The sequence below is a fragment of the Cydia pomonella genome, chromosome 1 (assembly GCF_033807575.1).
Source record: "Cydia pomonella isolate Wapato2018A chromosome 1, ilCydPomo1, whole genome shotgun sequence".
Classification (NCBI taxonomy): Eukaryota; Metazoa; Arthropoda; class Insecta; order Lepidoptera; family Tortricidae; genus Cydia; species Cydia pomonella.
In genome coordinates this window covers 23,134,418-23,159,538 of record NC_084703.1, presented here as the reverse complement: position 1 = coordinate 23,159,538, position 25,121 = coordinate 23,134,418, and the positions used below count along the sequence as shown (strand labels likewise).

The following is a 25,121-nucleotide window of genomic DNA, read 5'->3' as shown; positions in this document are numbered from 1 at the left end:
CGAATCTATAAGGGTTCCGTTTTTTGCCATTTGGCTACGGAACCCTAAAAATACACCCGGTCGTTAAGGATTTTGATATTCTTAATTTTTGGAGTCATTCGAAAACTTCCTAAATATCACGGTAATAGGCGCCTTTACCTTACCTCCCTGGATATTCCTTTGTGGAAAATATACTTATTTATTATTATTTGGGGGTTTTGCGGGCCTTTTTGAGTGCCACGTCAACCAAGCAATGATCTATTGTTCCAGATTCTTTGGGCCGTAATCTTCTTGCAATACACGCCGCCCTAAGTAGGTACTTCTTTTTGACATTAGTGGTCCACAGGCACAGAGAATGTGCATTGCAGCCTCCTCGGACTCCTGGCAGAACCTGCATGTCGCATCTTGTTTCTTTCCAATTTGAAACATGTGTTTGTTCAACTTACTTTAGTACACTAAGTAATTACGGGTAAGTACACTTTGTATTTTCCATAACGACTATTCCAGTACAACATACTTATACTATATTCGATTATTTTAGAAGGCATTGAAAATTATGGATGGGTAGGTGAACGACGTTCATTTCAGGTGAATGATGATAACAGGTACGGGTAACCAAGTAAACTGCAACCGACACAGGTGAGCGAAACCTCTCGATAACCTGTTAATCTTTTCGTTGGAATTTGTAGTTATTTCTCGATACCCTGCGTCTATTATCGATAACCCGGGGACCATATATCTTGATGTCATTCACTTCACATTAATTTTTAACGCCTATATTTATATAAAATGCGAAATCGCAACATTTTTGAAAAACTGTTATAACCTGGCCATGCCAATTTTTGAGAAAGGGTTGTAAATAAAACTGACTCGCTGACTGAAACAACTCGCTGAAGCCATAATAAAATATGTGTGATTATTTTGCTTGAATTAGTTCTTGGATGATAGGATAATCATTTACCCGATTAATACGTGAAGTACGTGATTGTTTATTTAGTTTAATAAAAGCTGCTTGAATAGGTAAGATTTGTTTATAGGTATACGCTTACGCTTAATTAAAATAAAATTAATGTTTTATCAGGTTTTATCTACCGCTGTGTAACATTTAATAGAATTAAAGCGTTGGTGGTCTAGCCTGGCTCTTACTTGCGACTTTCAATTCAGAGGTCGCGGGTTTAAACCCCAGCTCGTAAAAATGAGTTTTTCGGAACTTATGTATTGGTATTGATTTCTTATTGGCCGAAAATTGCTTTACGATGGAATAGAGACTGAACAAAGATAGGGGTGGGGTATATAAAAATTATTTTGTACTTTTCAGTGGGTTGGTTTCTTGAAGGTGGTTCCCTTTAAAAAAAAGATATTAAATGAAGGTATTATGGTTATGCTTTTTTTCAATTTTTTATTTTCTTTTTTATTTTATTCTTTAGTTTTTAGTGATAGGTACTTCATTTATTTTACGTTGTTATTATCTTTTTTATTTTTTATACTTTTTAGTGATATGTAGTTAGGTTCTCCGTTTAGTTTTAGGCTAGTACCTTCTAGTGTTGGCAATGGCCAACCTCGATGATAAGCGCGATGATGACGTTTCGCTGCTAAATTATTTGTAAATAGTTAGGTATAGGTATTACGTTTCGTCGTATCATTGTACCTAAGGTTTAATTTGCCTAGGGTTATAATTTTATATAAATTAAGTAGCTTACTTTTTCTGCAATTAGTTCTTGGAAATATATATATATACAAGAATCGCTCGTTTAAAGGTATAAGAATGTTAGGGATGTGTTAGGTGTTTCCGGGATCTCGGAAACGGCTCTAACGATTTTGCTGAAATTTGGTATATGGGGGTTTTTGGGGGTAAACAATCGATCTAGATTAGTCTTATGTTTGGGAAAACGCGTGTTTTCGAGTTTTCATGCGTTTTTCTTTCGACGCAGAATATGATCGCTAATTTCGGGTTGCCGGCCACTGACCGTCTGGTCCAGTGGGTTAAGACGCGGACTGCTAAACAAGTGTTACGGGTTCGAATCTCGCCCGGTGACACAAACTTTTTTTTTTAAGTTTTTTAGTTTTAGACAAGTTTAATTTAGTAAAAAAATGTAGTTACGATTATCACCTATACACCACCATATTACAATAAATAGTTATAACCGAGCAAAGCTCGGTCGCCCAGGTACTAGACAATTATATATATACATACTAATATAATAAATACTCGTATATAAGTAGTATGATGTTATTCAATAGAAATGTGCAAAAGTCAGCCACTCGATTAGAATGTTTTTCTATTAGTTATTGAATAGTTAGGTAATGATTTGCGGAACTTTCTGTCTCAAATGTTTTGTCCTGCTCTAGTGAGCCTGGGCCCGCGGAAGCGAGCCCCGTGCCTGACACTTTCTTGCAACTCAGGGCTGCCTGTGGCCGAACAGTAGATTTGCTTGATATTCAACATTATTCATTAATTATCAACTAGTATTCGTATACCGCTGCTCTTTATTACAATAATTTTATCATTTAACGAAGTCACTGTAGTAGACCGCAAAGATCGAAATATATAACAATTTGGTTTATATTTATTTTTAATGCATGTTTTTAAATGCCATGCCCATTTAAATGTGAAATTGTAATACTTATGTAACGTATTGTAATATTCCGTTCTACTTCCGTACATTAAAAAATATAACAATAGTGGCTCTGTGAACTGTAGTAGACCTCACGATAAGCTAAAGAAATACTTCATTGAATCATTATCATAGCAACTCATAATGGTCTTGAGCGCCATCGATCCTACTGGCGCTTAAGCTCTTTATGCCAATTTCCGGCACTTAGAACATTTTCGAAAAATCGAAACGACAGAAAAATTATATCTTTATCAAACAAAATTTCACGAGAATCAGTTGAGAAATGGGACCTACCAGACATACGAAAAAAAAAATCCCCAAGCTGAAACGCAGACCTTCGCTAACGCTCGGCCAATAAAAGGTAGCAACACCAACATCGGCAACAACCCTAACTTTTTCCCAAAGCAATGATTGCAGTTCAACAAACTGCGCGCGAGTCGATCATTGAACCTGCACTAACAGTTATTTCTATCTCTCTCTCGCAACTACAACAAAACCTTTCATGTCTTTTACTAACATAACTATCTTATACTTCTTAATATAGTTCCACTGAAGGTATGGTGCTCTGAGAAAACTTTAACCTGCATAACAACGCGTCAGTGGACGATGCCGAGGCGCTGGTAATCGCGTAGGAACCTCGAACTGCTCAACGTACCTACTCACTGACAAAGCGATACCGGGAAAAATGTTACGTAAGAATTTCATCGGACCATTTGTGTTTTGATAAAAACTGTATACTTTCACGCTTTGAAGCCACAGTTACGTGCCCATTAGATATGTATGGTGGATTCATGAGTTGAATTTTCATGATAATGATTGCAGAGATAGTTTTTATAGGTAAGTAAATTATTCCTTTGGTGTCTAACTTTGAACCTAATGCTATAAAACAATAGCCGTAAGTCCATCAGGTATAAAGACTCGGTGCAAGGAGGTCCTTGCTCCGACTGTCTCACAGCGGTAACCGAAAATACCTCGCTTCGAATATCATAAGTTCTCAGAGCATATTTTTCATTTTATAACTCTACCTACGTAAACATGGCTCGCTTGTCCCCACCATCATGTGATCTCCAGTCACCCGTCATAGAAAACGAAGTGTCGGACGGCTTGGCCCGGACCCGGACCGTTCTAGCGTGAGTCATTCTTTAAGGTGGTTCGACTAGGTTACCCAAAGCTTAAACCTCAACAGATGGCGCCACAATTGCAAATTTTGAGTTTTAATTTTTTTGTGGAGTAGTCTTGGTATTTCTATACTTTAAATTATGTTTAGCGCACTCTTTAAATAAATATTGAACTATTACAACAAACATTGAACACTTCATTGTACAAAAACTACCCCTTAATGTCGACAGAATGTTTCTTGACTCTATTTCTAAGTATCACTCACACATTCAAACAGTCTTACTGGGATCCTTGTAGTAGACAATTTGGCACAGCGTGAGTAGGCTTCAATAGCGTTGCGGTATGTACGTGGAAATACATTCAAGAGGATGTGGGTTCGAGACTCATTAATTTTTTTTTGTTATCAGTATTATCAAGTAGGTACCTATTATTAATAAATTATTTTATGAGAAATATGAGCGTTTTCCATAAAAAATATTAAAAATCTGATTCTCACACATCATGATATTTTTGGGTTCTTCCAACTCAGAATCACTAGCATAATCAATCCTCGTGCTAAAAAAACCCGAAAATTTGTATTGAAATTTTAGTTTTACATTGAAATTTCTTTCACACTAAAATGTGACGTAATGGTATGGATATTTTAGGATATCTTTTTTTAATGCTAGGGTGGCGAAGATTCTAAGTAGAATGAACCTAAGAAAGTCCAAATTTGTAAGTCACATTTTCCGGTATTTTTTTCAAAAAAAAACGCTGTTTTGTTCTAAAATTAAAGCAATTCCTTACTGCCCAGCCTTTAAAAAAGTAGGTACTATTTTACAGTAGAATTAAAACATTTTTTTTACGATACATTTAATTAAATTACAGCTTCGAAACCAGGCTTGAGTTGTTTTTGCCTTATGTGCAGGAGCTGAGTCCTGTTCAAAGATCCATGGCTGGTTTTGAAATAGGGTGTGGCTTAAGGGCTTCACTATTGGTTCGAGAACGGTTTCCAGTTTCCGGTTTTCACACCTTTTTCACAGAAATGAATCTGTGTTAGCCCTGAGTATGACACACCCAAAATCATGTTTGGCGGGTGCCCACATTTGTGCAACGCAATAGGGTTGTTTCCATCTACAAATCTTAGGGCATAATTGTATCCCAAAAATTTTTTTGGATTATAAGAACATGTTAAACTACTTTTAGGGGACCTGTAATGACCATATTTTTGTAAATATTGAATTTAAAATATCTTTTGGCACACGTCACGTGACCAAACTCGAAACGTCATTGAAGATTCTGATGACGTCACAACTCTCGGATTGACACTGTTGACAGTTAGGCGATTAACAACAAATGACAAATATCAGTTGACAGTTCGTATCTTCTACGTGTGTATGTAGTTATGTGTCAAACCATAAACTGTGACGTCACACAATTTTCAAACAGCGTTTTGGGCGCAAAAGCATCTGTCAAAATATATTTTGTTAATTTAACATATTTAAAGCCGTTTTTAGTATAAAAGCTGAATTTTAAGGCAACTTTTAGTTAATATAGAAAGTAATACAAGCGTTTCAAAAAATTGGAATACGATTCTCTTTTAGGTCCCAATTCATTATAGATACGACGAGATAAGCGTTATGTGTGGTATATAATTATAGCTCACAAATCCACCACATTATGTCATTTTTTATTTTTTCGGTAGCATTTGTTTTAACGGAAATAAAGAGGTTGCAAATCGAGTAACAGAACTTCAGAACAGATATCATTTGATATTTACCAGTCGCTTTTCGGTGAAGGAAAACATCGTGAGGAAACTGGACTAATCCCAACAAGGCTTAGTTTTACCCTCTGGGTAAGAAGGTCAGATGGCAGTGGCTTTCGTAAAAACTAGTGCCTACGCCAAATCTTGGGATTAGTTGTCAAAGCGGACCCCAAGCTCCATTGAGCCGTGGCAATATGCTGGGACAACGCTAGGAAGAAAGAAAGAAATCGAGTAACAGAACTTAGTAACCAACTAGGTATAATAGTTATGATGTAAATGTCCATATCATGTTGGAGTCATATATGTATTAGCCAACTAATTATTCAAGATCAATACACTTAGCTCCCTTAGGTATTCGCCTGAGTACAATCTCGGGCAAAATTGAGTTTTATAAAAGTGAACTAGTTTCTAGGTCTAGGTCATATTTTCTATGAATTGGTCATTTTTCAGTTACACTTTTCCTGGTTTTTCGCGGACCGGAATATCGATGATTTTTGTAACTTGATTTAGACGTTGCTATCATTTTCAATCCAAAAACACATAAAATCACAATTCAGAACCTGCGGCAGCTTTGTTTTCTATCAAGTACCTCAAGCACCAGGGCGGCTACCGGGAAAATCGAAATTCGTCAATTTCGGGCATTTTTCTCTGTCACTCTAATTACGTCTTAGTGAGAGTAAAAGAGAAAGATCCCCGCAATTTGCGAATTTAGGTTTTCGCGGTAGGCCCCCAGGTCCTGTCAAGTTTCAGCAGTGTTGCCAGGTGAGCGGAAGAGAATTATCGTACTTGAGTGTCAATATTATTGTACCGTTGAAAAAAATATCGTACGCCAATCAAAAAGGCAGCCCCTAAAAATGTCTTGCAAAATAAGCTTAAACTTCCAATTAATAATAAAAAAAAGACAATTTTCGTCTAAATTGCGCAAAAAATCTGTTTATGTTTGTGTATTTTTGGGATAGACTCAAACGGTATACAGGAAATTGTGACATTTTAAACTTTAAACTTACACCAAGGAGCCGAACACCCAAAAGATACTAATTTTAGCCTATTTCTGAGAGAAAGTGTCATATTTTGCTTCAAATTACTAGACTTTTAAGGTGGCATCATCCAAGGGTTGAAATTGTAGTACTTTAGTGTACGATAATGCTCTTTGGAACATTACGTCATACCGGGGCCCAAATTATCGTACATGTACGACAATTATCGTACGCCTGGTCACACTGAGTGTCAGTGTCGACAGAGTCAGCTAAAAACGCGTCAAACATCGCAACGTCGCGCCGATGCATGGAGTGGCAACGCCGCAATGTATTTGTACACGACATTTGTCACACACACATGAGTAAAATTTATAAAAATATAACGTTGATTATTGCATGATTTCTGTATGAAACAAAGTTTTTCTATTAATTTAGCGCAAATGAATATTCGAAAGTAGATAGATGCGCAACTATTTATGTAATAATATTGTGTAATTAATTAATAAATAGCGATTGTTTTTTGTATGAAAATCGAACCACCTTAATCAGAGAACTTAAGCAACTTTTACTCATTATAAAGAACAAATGACATCAACGCGCCTCTGATTAATATTCCGATTTTGTTTGACTTAGATTGCAAATTGATATGATATCTAATTTGTTTTATAATTTTTGGCTCATCGAAAAAATATGAATAATATGATAAACATAGGTACAATAGTGAAGTGAATTATTTTTAGACTTTCAAAGCAATTATTTCCAATATACAACAAAATAAGTTCTCTCAATATCCCAATTCCAATCAATATCCCAAGTTTTTTTGACTACTTTGTTGGCGAGATTGATATTATACAATACATTTACATAACAGGCTAGGTACGGAACACTAACAGGTTAAACAATAAAGGTGCAATATCACGGACGTCTTTATCGGAGGCTTACAGGCATTGCATAACGTTAGCGGTCAACGACACCCTCCCCCCCATCTCCAGCCGGAGCAGTGATCTCCCAGCATGTCTGTGCAAGACCTGTTCGAAATTTACTGTGCCCATTACTGCAGTCGCACCAGCATAACATTGATCTCTGATTACGTATAGTCGTGTGGTATCGCAGGTTGAAACTATACTAGAGACGAGATCACAGGAGAGCACAACATTTGTGAATATATAGGCAGCACGATGGCGTTCGTGCGGATTTGCACTGCTTCCGCGTGATAAATCAAATGGTATATAAATATACCTACTACGTGGAAAATTCTACGTCAATTATAGCCGTGATGGACTATGGTTGCACACTTAAAAAACTGAAAGGGTAATGTAATTGGTAAGTAATAACATGCTATAGGTACATACATATTTATGTAATACATGTTTATATGATAGTAAATAGCACATATATTACAGACAACATCTTTTTTGTTGAATCGAATACTTAACAGTCAAAACTCAATCATAGCCTATTGTCCCGACCCATTAGATGCTTATAAATAAATAAATAAATAAAAAGTATAGGACAATATTACACAGATCGACATAGTCCCACAGTAAGCTCTATAGGTTTGCGTTGTGGGCACTACACGACGATAATGTACAGTCAGCGTCAAATACTTTGTAGCAGTCAAAGTGGCCAAATATATGGTGTACCGAACTATTTGACTACTTTGATTGCTAAAAAGTATTTGACGCTGACTGTACTAAAAACATGCATAAAGACCATAACTAAGGAACAAATATGGTAAACACACAAATAAATCACTATTACAATTTATTTATATATGTTAGTTTAAATAAATAAATACCCTTGCCAGTATTTGAAACCGGGACCACTTGCTTCGTAGGTAGGGTCACTACCGACTACGCTAGACTTAATTATAAAATGTAACTTGTACATACTCGTAGTTACTTGCATTACCTACATAAAATGCATACGACGTTTTGGGACTTTAACAAGGTGCATGCATATTAAGCATACTCTGTAACTAAGGGCTCTTTTTGTCAACGTTTTTTTTGTTATACATAATAACTTACTGACTTTTCAATGAGCGTATGTTTTCCAAAATCTGAGAACCCAATCGGAATTACTTATTTAAAATGTTAGGGGAGATTTTTCCAGGACATTTTAGCGTATCAACATATCTGGCAGGCCTCACGGATCCATTTTAAGCACTCCACACTGAATGCTTAAACTTCAAGACCCCATTCAAACTTATAGTCGGAATGATTCTGGTTACCAAGGGAGTACTAATTCAGCTGAGAGTCAGATTTGCAGAACGGGCATTACATTTAACTCAACTAAACAATTGAAAACTGTGACATATCAATGTCATTTCGAACATCGATCGTCCGAGATGGTACTTACGTTTAGTAGCAAATTTATGAACTCTTACTAAACACGAATCAATATGTAGACCTATGGCTAGTACACGCTCGTAAGGGCCTTATAAGATAAAAATTAACTGTTGATTATCTCCGAAATGGAGTTAATTAGAATACCGGTATCTATGAGAACGTTAATTTGAAGCTCAGAGATGCACCCTTCAAATTAACGAAAATAAAAAAAAATGTGTAAGAATGTCCCTATAGTATGTATTTATTATTTATTTATGTATATTTACTTTCATACATAGATAAGCTTAAATCGACAATTTTGTGAAATTCTCTTAATCCGTGCTGACCATTCATCGGGGCCTTGCCACTTGACGGTTTTACGCAAATCCGCGGCGCAACTTGACTACTTTTCGCGTTTTCGCTGAAGCCACTTGAAGGGATAAGAAATACAGTTTCACCTCCTCATCATTAAGGATAGTTGGGTGGGACCGACATTTGTGAATCTAGTTGGCGTACACATAGGCGCTTTTACTAACGTCTGTCATCTGAGTTTCTAGCTTAGAAGGAAATTAGGCCGTATTGGGATAAGTTCGGTTTCATCGCGATGTTCTCCTGTGCCGAAGAAAAACTATTAAAATAAAAATGATATTCCGTACATATATGTACATAAGTCCGTAGAAACATCGGCAGGTACGAGTCGGGGATCGGGGATCGAACTCACGGCAGGCCTATAGAACTCTCCGCGCGAGCTCGGATATATACCTATGAATCTCGTCCCGGTCACGGTATAAAAGCAAGCCCGTTGGTTGTCACACGCGCTCACTTACAACCACGGCGCGTCGCCGCGCGCTCGAATATGCCAAAATGTATCCGAAAGAAATATCTTCGCCACGAACAAATAACACAGGTTGTAGTGTGGATGGATGCAAAAACAACAAAACTAATAAAAGTATCGTTTTTGCTCTTCCGATAGATAGAAAAAGTAAGTAGACATTTTCAGTAAAAGTACACCTATTGCTATTATGTATTATTTATGTTTTCTATAATATTTTTCTTTATTATGTAACATAAATATCTATGAGGTTTTAAACTTTAAACGAAGTTTTACAATTAATTTATGCTAGGTTCATTGTGCGGTTTATAAAAGGGCGTAAACATTGCGGAGATATGACCTTTTAAAAGGTTTCGCAGTCACTTTACTGAATGAAACGCATAAACGGAATATTATAATTAGGTACTTATTGCAACTTATCCCTTGTCTTGGTTGTCTAGCCTTAGGTAAGAGTAGGTAGTCTTAAGCTTGTATTTCGCTTCCGGTGTATTTTTTAACTGTTTGATGCACAATAAAGATTATTTACTTACCTACTTACTTATCTTGCTCATAGTTATTTTACGCTACCCTTTCATACAGCTAATGCTAGTTTGACCATTAAAACTTTTATTAGTATTTTCTTAAGTAGGTAGATAACTTTTATAGAATCTATGGCTAGCTCCCTAAATATACTATGAGCGCCCGGTCCCCAGGGCCCGAGGGTCTCCACCCCAAACGGCTCAAACATGCAACCAGAATCAATGGATGCATATTTGCGCCGTTTGGGGCGCTCGGCTGCTTCGGCGGCCGTTCCGGCCTTGGTCGAGGTCCCTGGAAGGTGGGACGGCGCAAGGGTATCCACACATGTGGCGTCTCAAACTAAGGCCTGTCCCAGCATCCAAGGAACCAGAGTCATGCCGTCGGGCCGCTTGCCATCGTCCCTGTTAAATCTATGGGATCTAGAACGGCTCCGGCACTGGTAAAGGCCCGGCGCAGAATGTCGTTGATACTGGCATGGCGTGGGATGCGGCCTGCGCTCCTGCTGCAGGACAGACCATGAAGGTCCCTACCACGTAACATTGGCACCACAGTGACATTTGTGCGGGGCAACACAGACCGTACCGAGTCGCAGTGCCATCGAGAGTCTAAATGTTTCATTGCTAAGAAGAGTGCCTAGATTTTTGGGGGTGTAACCACGCCCCTGACTCCCACTCAGAACAAGCAAGGAAGCGAGCACGCTCCGCGGGGCTGGTAAACGTTTCGTACAGGTGATCCCGTACCAGCATGCAGAGCGGCTCGTCCCATTGTCGTTGCAAGCGGGCGGTCGTAGGCAGGTCAGAGTTGGGACAGATTACTCTCCAAAGCTCTATGGCATCTGTAGCAAAATAAATTTTGGGATCATTAGGGTTTTTTAGGGTTTTGGCAACTAAACTTTGAGTGCTATGGATTGATGAAAGAAATGCCGGAAGAGATATGATCGAAATTTTGCGGATTCCAATACCTCCGTGCCTTGGAAGGGAGGCTTGGAACCACTGGTTGTTGTCCAAATTTATGTTGATGATGGATGAAAGGTGGTCTTTATAACACTGTCGAGTTTTTCCAAAAGTTCGGGATACAACCAAAGGTGACTGCAACGAAGGGCATACTTAATATATTTTTATTCATGTAATTAAATCTTGCATATAGTGTTGTAAAAAAAGGAAGGACCATATGGCGGAGCCATGGTCAGGTGGAGCTGAGTGGACTGTAGGTATTTATAGTTAAAAGATGTACTAGGGAAAATAAAGATTTATTCCAGCTGAAATAATGGGAGCACGTTACATTTCGAAGGTATTATGAACAGTGTTTCTATAGTAACAAAAATCAATAATGTCATAGTTTTTAAATAAAGAACATTTAGTTTATTTTTAATGTTGCTAACAACCGGGCATTACATTTAATTCAACTACACAATTGAAAACTGTGACATATCAATGGCATTTCGAACATCGATCGTCCGAGATAGTACTTAGCTTTAGTTGCAAAAGAATAAACTCGTACGAAACACTAATTAATATGTAAGTAAACAGGCCCAAAGGCAAGTGTACACGCTCGTAAGCGCCTTATAAATAAAAAAATAATAATCGAGTATCTCCTAAATGGAGTTAATTAGAATACCGGTGTCTTTGAGAAAGTTACCTAATTAAAGCTCAGGAATGCACCCTTGAAATTAACGGATATCAAAAAAAAAACAAGGTGTATACAGAGGATAACTATACTTCAGGAAGGAACTTGTGCCCAACAAAGGGATGTATCTAAGGCTGAAGTTGATAACGACAGATGATAACAATAATTTTGCCGCACATAGTTATTCACACAGTAAGAAACCTGAAACGCTTCTTTAAAATGTAGTTTATGTATTAGTTAGTACTAACAGTCGGTGCAATATCACATATTTGATAATTATGAATTGACACTTAAGTTAAGGCTATCCTTTAAACGGTAGGTCTGTCAAAAAACTGGCAATATGCTCAGGACCGCTTCGTCCTAAATCCTATTTTGTCACTATACAATTCCTAAATCGTCATCTTCCTAACACCTCCACATTACTATTTTGACTACACTCCCAGATCGTCGACATACCTATTTAGACCACAGTGCCGTCTTGGCAACATTATTGTATCACCCCCTGACTGCCTTCTACAAATAAAACAACTTCAGCACTTTTCATTTACTTTGGTATTACTTTTTAGGGTTCCGTAGCCAAATGGCAAAAAACGGAACCCTTAAAGATTCGTCATGTCCGTCTGTCTGTCCGATTATGTCAGCGCCACTTTTTTCCGAAACTATAAGAGCTATATTGTTCAAACTTGGTAAGTAGATGTATTCTATGAACCGCATTAGGATTTTTACACAAAAATAGAAAAAGAAACAATAAATTTTGGGGGTTCCCCATACTTAGAACTGAAAATCAAAAAATCTTTTTTCATCAAACCCATACGTGTGGGGTATCTATGGATAGGTCTTTAAAAATGATATTGAGGTTTCTAATATCATTTTTTTCTAAACTGAATAGTTTGCGCGAGAGACACTTCCAAAGTGGTAAAATGTGTATCCCCCCCCCCCGTAACTTCTAAAATAACAGAATGAAAAATCTAAATAAAATATATGATATACATTGCTATGCAAACTACCACCGAAAATTGGTTTGAACGAGATCTAGTAAGTAGTTTTTTTTACACGTCATAAAATTAAAAAAAAAATTTTTTTCATCAAACCCATACGTGTGGGATATCTATGGATAGGTCATCAAAAATGATATTTAGGTTCCTAATATCATTTTTTTCTAAACTGAATAGTTTGCGCGAGAGACGCTTCCAAAGTGAAAAAATGTGTGTCCCCCCCCTGTAATTTCTAAAATAACAGAATGAAAAATCAAAAAAAAAAAATAATATACATTACCATGCAAACTTCCACCGAAAATTGGTTTGAACGAGATCTAGTAAGTAGTTTTTTTAATACATCATAAATGTACGGAACCCTTCATGGGCGAGTCCGACTCGCACTTGGCCGCTTTTTTTATATGGGAATGTAGATGAGTTAGCGCTGTGTACCAAATAGGAATGTAGACACAATAGGAAAGTGACGATGTAGGAATGTTGACGAATCTGAACTGTGGACCTTATGACAATAATGACAAGTTAAGAAGGTGACAAAATAGGATTGTGGACGAAGCGGTCCTGAGCCCTATAGAGGATAAGTTTAGTTACCGCTCGATTTAATCGAGTAGTAGATACTTGCAACTTATAAGAGCAGCATTAAAACTTTAGCTTGATTAATGTATCACGCCTTAATAATAAGATAAGATGAATATTATTCGGGACTTTTAAAGAAAAACAACTTATAAATGACATAAAACACAAAAACAATATAACTATACAGGTTGATTCATGAGACGTGAGCAGGACCAAGCCTACACAATCAGTAAATGTTAATGAATCGTTCACCGTCATGTCTTAGTGAAACAATCACGCTTTTTTCTGTTTTCTAACTTTTTTTTAGGACAAATTAGATTATCTAGAATTCTGGCGTCATAACACTTAATTAACAAAGATAAAACTTCTTTAACCGTTATGACAGCACTTTGATAATGTAGAAAATAAAATGTCATACTTGAGTGAGATACAATTTTTTTAAAGTAACCAGACTCCGATGACATTCAATTTGTCACTCGTTATGGATAAAACAAAGAGGGTGACCATATATGTCGCAAATAAAATAAAAATAAAATATTAAACAGAAAAAAAATAACTTAACGTTAATCTCAAAAATACTGGTACAAAACAGTTACTGATAAGTTACTGAATACGCAGGCTTGATCCTGCTCACGTCCCGTGAATTATCCTGTATATTAGACAAATAGATAAGTAGGTACTGTGGGGAAAAATACCTTCACGTCTTCACATACATTTATAAACTTACTGTATATACGTCTTTTAGAGAGATTTACCAAGACTGTAAGCATACAGCCCGATTTATGACCTGAGGACACCGTAGCATATGGACTCTGTTATTAACATTGTATTAACAGACAATGCAATTCTACAATTCTTCAATCGCTAACAAACACAGTGATTTTTATATTAGGGATCGCTGATAAAGTTCCTATACTTACTATCCATCAAGAACACAACGTTAGCTACATTAGTATTACTATGGTTGCGGAGAGTGGGGTTCTTACATTCCGAGTTGAGCTACCTCTACTCCACATCTGAGTGAGATGACCTTTCGCTGTGCCCTTCCTATTTACAATTATGGACAATTTTTTGCGAGTAAAATGTTATTCTATCCACTTAATCATGTTTAACATGCGGCGTGCGTATGGGGTGTTGTAGGGACTAAGCAAATATAACGCAATAACAATAAGGGCCGATACAGACGGACTGCGCCCGACTGGGAAGAAGTCCGTCTATACTGACCCTAATATAACAAGTAAACCGAAAACAAGCACACCCGAAACAAATATTGAATTTACGTATATTAAGAGTAGTCCGGTCAATTCGCTAAAGCCAAAAATATTTTATTTATATACAAATATTTTATCATATGAAATATTTTAGTTGTAGTGCAATTGCATGTTGCAAATTATTAAAGATTTCGACTAGATTAAATATCTAATAAAAAAAATCAAGTTAACCATTAATCAATTTATTCCGCTTACAATAGGGTTTAGGTAATAAAGGTAACTAAAAATAAAGAGCATAACGTGAAATTGAATGAATGTATTATCCATCTGTAATTTATAGGTTTATTTTGTTAACTTTAGCGTACTACACCAAAATAAAACCGCATATGACATTGTATTGACCAACTCGAAACTGAAATAAAAAATTACAAACACAACACACCTTGTTTCGGTGGCGGAGGGGGGGTGGCGCCGTCCTTATTAAAGAAAGTGAGAGCGAACCCTTCGCCCTCGATCGTCAAGGGCGGGGATGCGGTGCAAGCGGGCGGGCGGCCGCTCCACAAGTCCATAGTCGGCACATGTCACGGTGCGGCGGCGTGAGCTGCGCGAGCGCCGTGCGCCGGCCCGAGTCACTACCCGCGCACTGAGCTTTCCTCAAGCTCGCCAACTCGCCACCACCGCGCCAAAACAAACCGCTCAAGCGAATTATCTACATCAAGGGGCCCGTAGCGCACTCTCCACAAAACATTCAACAATTCTCCACCCAAGGCGACCACATTACTTGTATTTTTCTTAAAATGATCATTCGATTTACCAAAATTAGATTGGTATAACAATGGATAGGTAATTTTTTACAAAATTTTACATGTAGGTTATACACGTATTAGCGATTTTATTTTAATGAACATAAAAATCAGAAAAATCGTACAACCTATTCTTGAGAAAATAAAAGTCACCAATCAAGGCCAGTAATGTATTAGACAGGTATCGGTATATGCCCTCCCCGCGAATGCAATGCAAATGCATCATAGTATACTAAGTGATCCATCAAAATCCTTATAAAATTGGTTGTTAAACAATGGTTATTTCTTTAGTAATGGAGCAAAGTTGTTATTTACAAATAGAAATTTTCCAAAATAGAGCCGCGAGAGCTTTAAAAAGTTAAATCTTGAGCATTGCGACATTGCGAGGCTTTCATTATTAGTACGAGAGGTAAATAATGAAGTATCAGTAAGTAGTAAGTAATTTTGCAGCTGAATGTAGCATTAAAATGTTAGCCTAACCACCGCATGAAAAAATACTACTTGGAAACATTACAAATCATAAATTTTTTAATCTTTTGTCACAGTAAAGTTCCATTCTGGTCTTCATCAGTTCCATTTCACCAACACGCAATATTTAATTGTAGATATTTTATTCTTTCTTGCTTCTCTCTTAAATGGAAATGCTTGTTTTTTAGACAAACACTTAAAAATCGTCGTAGGTATGCATATACGAGTAAGATATAAGAGTCCAGGGGTTCTCTCAATTCCTCATAAAATCCATCATCAGAACTCGAGCTTGACAAAAATGTGGCTTGCGAACCTAACGTGCTTAACAATCATAACGAAGAGATCCCATCAACAGAACTGGGTTTTGACAAAAATGGGAGTTATGAAGTAAGAAACATAAAAAAACATATGCAACCGAATTGAGAACCTCCTCCTTTTGAAATTGGTATTGAAGTTCGTTAAAAATGAAGAGAGCCTCTGCGAGTGGTTGACGCGATCCATAAAATACCCGTTTGTCATATAGGCAGGCCCGGGCCTAGCCATCCGACACTTCGTTTTCTATACATAGAACATCACGTGATCACCGGTCACCTGTCATACACATAGCAAATGAACTGTCTGTTGTTTCGGCCCGGACCCGGGCCGTTCTAGTGTGAGTCATCCTTAAAGTAAAATCTTTAAAGTCTAAACGAACAAGCATTATATTACTTTTCATCCTACTTGCTCGAAAAAGATCGTATTTCATGCAGGTGTACTGAAGGACAAAGGCCTATATTGATCCCGCGGGAATTAAGGATTGTAAACAAAAACATATAACTCACGAGTGAGTTATAGCTTTTTTTCAATTAAGTATGTCACTAATTCATACGAACCAATACATGAGTTTCACTTTTAAAATACTGACGATTGTATTTTTTTTTTGTGTATGTCTATAAATATTTAATTGGCTAAAATATTATTACACAATTTTCAATCATGGCTGAAAGCCGGATGGGTACTGTCTTCGATCCTAGCCTTTTGACGACCAGTCTGGCAGTGAACTAGTGACCCTGCTTGTGAAGCCGATGGTCCTGGGTTCGAATCCCGGTAAGGGCACAAATGTGTAATGAATTTCTATGTATATTAGTATTATTTATATATATACGTATATATCGTTGCCTATATAGTACCCATAGCACAGTCACGTCTAAAAATATCGATACGAAAAAAGTGCCAAAAATATGTATAAGTAAGCGACTTTATTGCCCATATAAATATTAAGGTAGTGTACCTATGTATATGTTTGGCACATTTTTCGTACCGATATTTTCAGACGTGACTGTACAAGTGTTGCTTAGTTTGGGGCTAAGTCGATCTGTGTAAGATTGTCCCTAAATTTTTTTTTTGTAGTAACAATTAATTTACCTAAGTATATCTTAATTTAAAAAAAACCGGTCAAGTGCGAGTTCGTTTACCTCACGCACCGAGGGTTCCGTACAAACTATAATCCCAAAATACTTTTGACCAGAAGTTTACTATTAGCATAATTGTATACAGCGCCAGCTATGGACAAATTTGCTAACTAATTTGTGCGATATGTATATATGTTGGTTTTTCAGGGATAATTCGTTATCATGTGCCCTATTAAAAAAAATGTTTTATTTGAAAGAAGGTGTCTTTGGTGTGTCTCATAGGAATTTCAACCATGAATAAACACCCGCAAACAGGATTAAATTGCTAATTAAATTATAAAATGCTTTTTGTTAATTAAAAAAAAGTTATCAAGACAGTGGTCTGATTTAATTTTTCTTGTAATCTTTATGACAATGTTATTATTATGTAAAAAAACATTATTTTTCATTCGTAAACTTCGGAGATAAGAGGGGGGGGGGGGGGCGTATTTTTTTCAAATTTTCCTTAATAAATAAAAATTTAGTTTCGTAATGTTCAATTTGAGATCTTTCAAATGATACCCCACTTGACCTAGTAACTAGAATTTGAAATTTTGCTCCCTCTTTATATTGGGCATTTTCCATAATTAATATAAATAAAATAAAATAAATTACACTTTCAATTTATTTGGTTCTGCGTTTTTCATTACTATTCCAAATTTCAAATCGATAGCTTAAGTATGATAGACGGACGGCCAAAGCCGGTGCATAAGGGTTCCTTTTGTATCTTTTTGGTACGGAATCCTAAAATAATATACAACTACGAGTATAATTTCCGTAGTTCCGTTAGTTCGTAATTAAACCTTAAAATTAGGTACTTCCATCCTGTAGGTACGCCTGTAATGACCTATGTAAATGTGAGCATGTTTGATTAAATAATAAAGTGATAGTAATGAATCGAACAAGCCAGCGAAGTGAACGAAGTCCTAACATAGAACACGGCTGGCTGGCTGGGCACATCCCGGCATTTTGAAGTTTTTTGATTTTTGATAGTTTGCCCGCAAACTTTTTTTAAATTGCTTCTAATTTAAATGAAATAAGGCAAAGGTGTTGTGGAAGGCATTATGTTTTAAGTTCTAAACATGACCAGGATCGATCACGGGCATGGGGACTGGCTATACTGGTCAACTCCTTTCCTTTGCAAGAAAATGTGTCGAAGTCTAGTCAAAGGTCCCACTTCGTCGTTTACCATATGGACGAGATTTGCATGTATCATTATACGAATAAATTGTCAAAGCGTCCTTATGGCAAGCGACAAAGTGAGACTTTTTCATCATTTCATTTTTGGAAACGACACAAATATGCGTGGCTATAGAGTAGGTACAGTCACGGAATTTGAAGGTTTGTCACTACTGAACCTTATTAGAATCGAAAAAAAAAACAAACCTTCAAATTGTTGAGCCATTTAAGGAATTAATGGCTCAACAATTAAAGTCCGTGACTGTACATAGGGTATACGGCTATACGCACTGTTGTCTGGTTAATGATAGTGGGTACGCCAGTAACTGGGCGTTTTAGGTGAAAACATTAAAGTAGGTAGCTCACTCTAATTGAAAATAGCCATCTGAGGGTGTGCGGAAGGCCTTTTGATGCAAAACAATAGATATGTAATTCTTGAAATTTTATATTCTATGATTCCACTCTACCTATAATATAATTATGCGGTCAAAAGGCTTTCTATTGCACGTTTTTGGCGAATCACGAGTTCTCAGTTCGGGGCGAACTAGTAGTAATATCAAAATCGTAGCAAATAAGAAACGTAAGTAAGTAAGTAACATATATCATTCAATAATACATTATCTGAGTTTAATAGCCATAACCGTATTAAAATGGCATCGGGTGAACATTGAAAATATGGTCTGAATTTTAAGTTGTAGTCGATTTGTAATTCTTATAGGCCAGTGTTGTGGGCATGACGTTAGCGGCCCGCGCTCGGCGTCAAAACACCAACTCGCATAATTATTATGTTAACATAACACTCCTCATGTTAAATTTCTTCATTTAAACGAGCCTCGATATTCTCGATTCATTTTCGTGCAGGTTTCAATTCTTATAGTATGAATTTACAACGGTAATTAAGTACTAACATAATAAAGGACCAATCCAAGATAGGTATTGTTCTTCCAGATATATGTATTTTATGTATCTAACTGACGGAAACTGAACAACACAAAAAACTAACGAAAAAACGGAAACCATTGAATTTCAAATGATTATATAATGTTGACCGATTTGATGCTGTACAGGAAATCGGTCAAGAACAACCGAGTTTCGATGTTGTCTCCAGGGAAACAGGAGAAAAATATAATAACGTTTCTTGTATTGGTATTCAGCGTGTATTTATGATACGACCACAAAATCAAAGAGTAGTTAGTAGGCTTTAATGGATGTGTTTTCATAAAAAATGGACGACATCTATTTTTCCATATAAAATAATTCAGCAAGTAATGTATCACAACTTTGTTTTAAGCCTTAAGCGGCTCCCCGCGGTTTTCATTGATTTTTGACTAGTTTTGAGTCGTTACTCCTACATTTGCACTATAGATAGAATTATATTATAAGATAAACGGCTATCGATTCTTCAATTTTTTATCTTCATTCTGGTCTGACGGATTTTGAAAGAAATGAATACTTATTTTTTATATATTTTTTAAACATTGTCTAAACATCAATTTTTTTGTTACTAGATTGCTGTGAACGAAGGATTTTACATGTACGAAATCTACACATTTGGGTTCGTCTTTGACATCTCTAAAATCTGGTCTAAGCTCTAAGTGATTCAGATCGAAGGTCATTGGCGTTAGGGACCCCCTTAAAGGAACAATACTATAGAGATGACAATGGGAGGACAAGGGGAATGGGAGGGGAGGTGATTGAACGAGATGTTCTTAAGTATCTTTTAGTAGAGCAGTCGCAGAGAAACGAAATGTTTAAAAATCAGAAATAAATGTTTGAAAATGCATAATACGAGACCGTATAAGCGACATATACTTCTCCTTGTAAATTTGTGGCATGTTTTTTTTTTTACTTTTTGTTCATGTGTACAGGTTAAATTTATTTCTTAAGACTTTATAACATACCTCTTCTAATATTAAGAAATCACTTTGGTTGAAGTAATGATGCCAAAGGTGCCAAAGGTTTTAACGATATTTCGTTCAGATATTTTACTGTAAAATACGATAACTTGGGTAAGTAGGTCACTCTCTTGGCGGTTGCTAACACGAAAGTGGAGGATCGCGCGAAATTACCTTTCCATTACAAACGTCGACCTCATTTTCCAGTCTGGATATAATTCAAAATATTTAGTTTAGTTACAAGCATTTATACATTTGCATGTAATTTGTATTTCACTCCTGGTTTTTGTAATAATCAAAAAATTTAAAAAGTCAATCGAAGGGGCATATCTACTTAGTTAAATTGGTTAATATGTATTACATCAAATTATGTAAAAATTATTTTCCGTAATGTTAAAAGCCAAAGAGGAAAACGAGGACTACGTTTTTATGTAAAAGCTGTTGTCTTCTTTCCTCTTAACTGTACCTTTAAGTTTACTGAACAATATTTAAATAAATATTTTAATACAGGAACTTTATCGCCCTTTGTAACGGCGTTCGTTCGCGTCATATCCGATGGTTCTGAGGGCCACCGCGAACCACGTTCGACGTGATACCTATCTGTCGCACTCATAAATTCGTACGTAAGTGTGACAGGGAGGCAACACGTCGAACGTGGTTCGCGGTAGGAACTTTGATTTTTTGCGGATTTGTTTATGATGTTGGCTCAATGAATAATCCAAGTTTGTGACCTCGAGCGCCGAACGCAACTTTGTCAAAAATCTGAAAAATCGTGAAAATTTCGGATTTAATTTATATGTGGGCGATAATAACCCTAACTAGTTTTATAGTAGGTGCCTTCCCAGAGCGTTTTTAAATTGGACTAATTTTGCTATAATACGAAGCTAGAACTGTCTCTGTAGATCGTAGATATAATAATTTCCGAGCCTTTCAAAAAGTATAATTTTTTGAACTTGAAATCGTAGGTTAAGTAAGTGCAGTCTTTTGTCTCGGGCGATGCCGCTCGGCATGATTCTAAGGTCAAATAAAGCTGATTTGGCACGGTAGGCACGAGATCGTACTGTGTCTACCCTCCAAAAAGGGTTTCGGCTCCCCTAATCCAGTCTATGCTATATTTGTTCCTACTCTTAGCAACTAGGGCAAGTTATACATATTTATATCATTTTCGACGACGACCGGTCTGGCGGCCAGATTCTAGGATAGTGACCCTGCCTATGAAATCGATGGTCCTGGGTTCGAATCCCGGTAAGGGCATTTTATTGTGTGATGAGCACAGATATTTGTTCCTGAGTCATGGGAGTTTTCTGTGTATTTAAGTATTTGTAATATTTTTATATTATATACACCGTGGGCTGATAAAACCCGACGGATTTTAAAGATATATTCTTGACCGCATTTAGAGACTAAATTGTCATAGAAAGTTTTCTGAAATCGGTCTTGTTTTAGAGATAATGACAATTTTTGTAAAAAAATGCTTCTGTAATAACTTAGTGAAAAACTCCTTTTTGGCTGCGACGCTGTTACTATGTGACTTGGTCTAGACATTCCTATTGACAGACATAAAAGTTTTATAAGAAACTCGCAATTTTTAGTGTAAATAAAAAAAAACTTTACTTATTCGTTGTAACTAATTATTATTTTTGTCGCCAAAATGTAAGAAGAAATAACGTCTCTTCTGAAATAAAAGCAAAAAAAAAATGTTTTTACTGATAAAAAAAAAGTTTGCTGAATTTTTCCAAAATTTATATAAATTTTTTTGTTCCTCAAAGCCTCAGGAATGCGAGGTTAAAATCAGTCGGGTTTTATCAGCCCACGGTGTATATCATTATCTGCTGAATACCCACAACACAAGTCTTCTTGAGCTTGGGACTTAGTCAATCTGTGTAAGAATTTCCTGTAATAGTTATTTATTTATTTTCATATAATTTGGAGACAAAAACATTATATTCATACTTTTAAAACGCCAAGTTAAGTGTATTTTATTTAACATTTAAATCTTTGACTTAGGCCATAATAATATTTCTATGGAAATCCTCAATGCTATCCGCTACATATTTTTACAAAAAAAATGTATATGACTACCTGCTTTGAAGTGATACTTTACAGAATAAGGAATAAAAGAGCTAAATTGTCCAATTTTTATTGAGTGCAAATCGCCACACTGATTGTAAAGGCCAAAATTGTCACAAATAAATACATAAACATAATTTTAATTAATAGTGCAATAATTAGGTTTCTTGTATATAAAGGTATAACGACTATTTCAAAACTGAATTCCTCGACCCTAAATTATATGACGATGATATATACGAGGGTGGTTTGATAAGTCAGTGACTTTGCAAAAAAAAATCTTTTTCACCTTATTTAGTTTTATTTCTCTACATAATCTCCATTCAACTTCATACACTCCATCCAACGATGTTCCAGTTTTACAACCCCTACAAAAAATTATGTTTTGTTCAACCCTGAAAAAACCTGCTTCAGTTTCAGCTATGACTTCCTCATTTGATAAAAATCTTTTTCTCAAACTTGTAATGAAATGTTGACATGCCTTACTTCAAATTAGGTCCGGAAATACTACATATGAGGTGCGATGAGTGATGATGATATGTAAAGGAATTTCATACAGCCTTACACACCTAGGCCTGTAAGGCAACCTTCTTTTGTTGTTTAAAGTCAAATAATGGCACCTCTCGGCATTCAACTATAAAAAACCTATAAGCAAAATTCAGCCAGTATGCATCAATTTTTCATTTTTTTTGTCTTTTTTGTTTTTTTTCTTTTTTGTGTTTGTTATTATTATTTCAGGGATTCAAAGGGGAACAAAAATTTCATTTTTTTTGCACTACGACGGACGGTTTAGGAGATACAGCCCCAAAAAGTTTTATTTTTTTCAGTCATGCAGAAATCTTTATAGGGCTGTATCTCCAAAACAGTGCGTCGTAGCGTAAAAATAATCAAATTTTTGTTCCCCTTTCGGTAACAACAATAAATACAATAAAGAAAAAATAATAATAAGAAAGTACAAGAAAAGAAAAAAGGGTAATGGCGTGCGTGGTAGCGCCAAAATAATTACATTTTTGTTCCCCTTCAATACCCCACGCACTGAATAACCTATCACATTAGGACATTAAACAATCATCATCATCATCATCATCCTATTTTTTTTTAATTATTTCATTACAAGTTTGAGAAAAGCACTATACAAATCTCGGCGGGAAACGGGGTTGCCGGCCGCGTCGCCCTATCTGACCTCGCTCGCTCGGCCGTCTATATTACTTGGCCTGCAACCCTTCGTTTCCCGTCCTCTATAGTAATGTACTATTCCCACCGAGCCATTTCTTAATGTTTGGGAATAAAAACAAATCACAGGGGGCCAAATCTGGAGAATAAGGTGGGTAGGGCAGTATTTCGTAACGCAATTCTACTAATTTTGCTGTTGCGACTGCTGACGAGTGTGCATTCGTGGTGAAAAAGGATTTTCTTCTTTGCCAGATGTCGCCGTTTTTTCACAACTTCTGCGTTAAATTTTTCCAACAAAGTAGCATAATAAGGGCCATTTATTGTTATACCTTTCTCTAAATAATCTATATAAATAACCCCTTGGCTGTCCCAAAAAACAGTGGCCATTACCTTTCCTGCCTAATTAACGGTTTTCGCTTTCTTTGGGGCCCGTTCGTTAGCAGAAGTCCACTGTTTTGACTGATTTTTCGTCTCTGGCGTATAATGGTGGATCCGTTTCATCTACCGTCACAAATGGACGTAAAAATTCATTAGCATTACGCTTGAATTTGGCTAAGTATTGCTCGGAAGTTGTTTCAGGAAGTCGTTTTTGATCGGCTATCAGCAAACGCGGCACCCATCTTGCGGAAAGCTTTTTCATATTCAAAATATCATGCAAGATATGAAAAACTCGTTCAGATGAAATGTGTAGTCTCAGCTATCTCACGAATCTTCACTATTAACTAAATATCGTGAACTTTATTCACGACATCATCAGTGGTCACTTCAATCGGCCTTCCAGTGCGTTCTGCGTCATTGGTAGTGGTACGTCCTGAACGAAATTCTGTAAACCACTTATTTACCATTTTATGAGAAGTAGCAGATTCCCCATAATATTTTTTTAAACAGTTTTCAGTCCTTTTAATAGTTTTTACAGTACATATGGGGCTACTTTATAGCACTAGTGCGAGAAGTAGCATATTACGTTACTGTGTCGAACATTTAAAGGGCCATATGTACTGTAAAACGTTGTACGATACATGTGCGAATAGGTAATTCGCAACTCGTGTCGATTTAAAACACTCCCTTCGGTCGTGTTTTAATTTATCGCCACTCGTTTCGAATTTCCTATTTTTCGCACTTGTATCGTAATGTACTATTCCACGTAAAAAGTAATGTTTAATTAACACACGAAATTCATTTTTCTCCATTTTCCATTAATTTTCCGATCGTATATCATATGCCTCAACAACTTTTATATTGCCCCGCCTTTAAAAAAAAAAACTCCCAGCGACCAAGGAGTTCAGAATTGTAATTATAAAGTTTATATGTTAAAATGATTTTTGTTTTACATAAAGTCATTGACTTCTCAAACCGCCCTCGTAACTTGTCCTAGTTGCTAAGAGCGGGAAGAAATATAGCATAGATTGGACCAGGGGTGCCGACCCTTCCCCTTTCCCCCTTTTTTTGAAAGACTGTATAGATTGTACGTATTTGTCTATGTTACTTTTCTAAAATTTGGTTTATTGGTAAAAACTAGACAATTTAATTCCTTTATAATCTCAGGATTTTCAACATAGCTTAGAACTTGGCACCCATATAGATAG

At 36.4% G+C, this 25,121-nt stretch overlaps 1 protein-coding gene across 3 annotated transcripts in view; it reads right to left on the bottom strand.

Moving 5' to 3' along the window:
- The window catches only part of LOC133517970 (ecdysone-induced protein 78C-like), a 56,749-nt gene that overhangs the window by 15,056 nt on the left and 16,572 nt on the right, over positions 1-25,121 (bottom strand). The window contains exon 1 of one of the 3 annotated variants that reach the window (XM_061851488.1): positions 14,960-16,455. The exons of the other annotated variants lie outside the window; for them this stretch is intronic. Coding sequence (XP_061707472.1) covers positions 14,960-15,086 — 127 coding nt within the window. The 5' untranslated portion in view covers positions 15,087-16,455. Of the gene's footprint in view, positions 1-14,959; positions 16,456-25,121 lie in introns of those variants that run through there. 3 annotated transcript variants of the gene reach the window in all.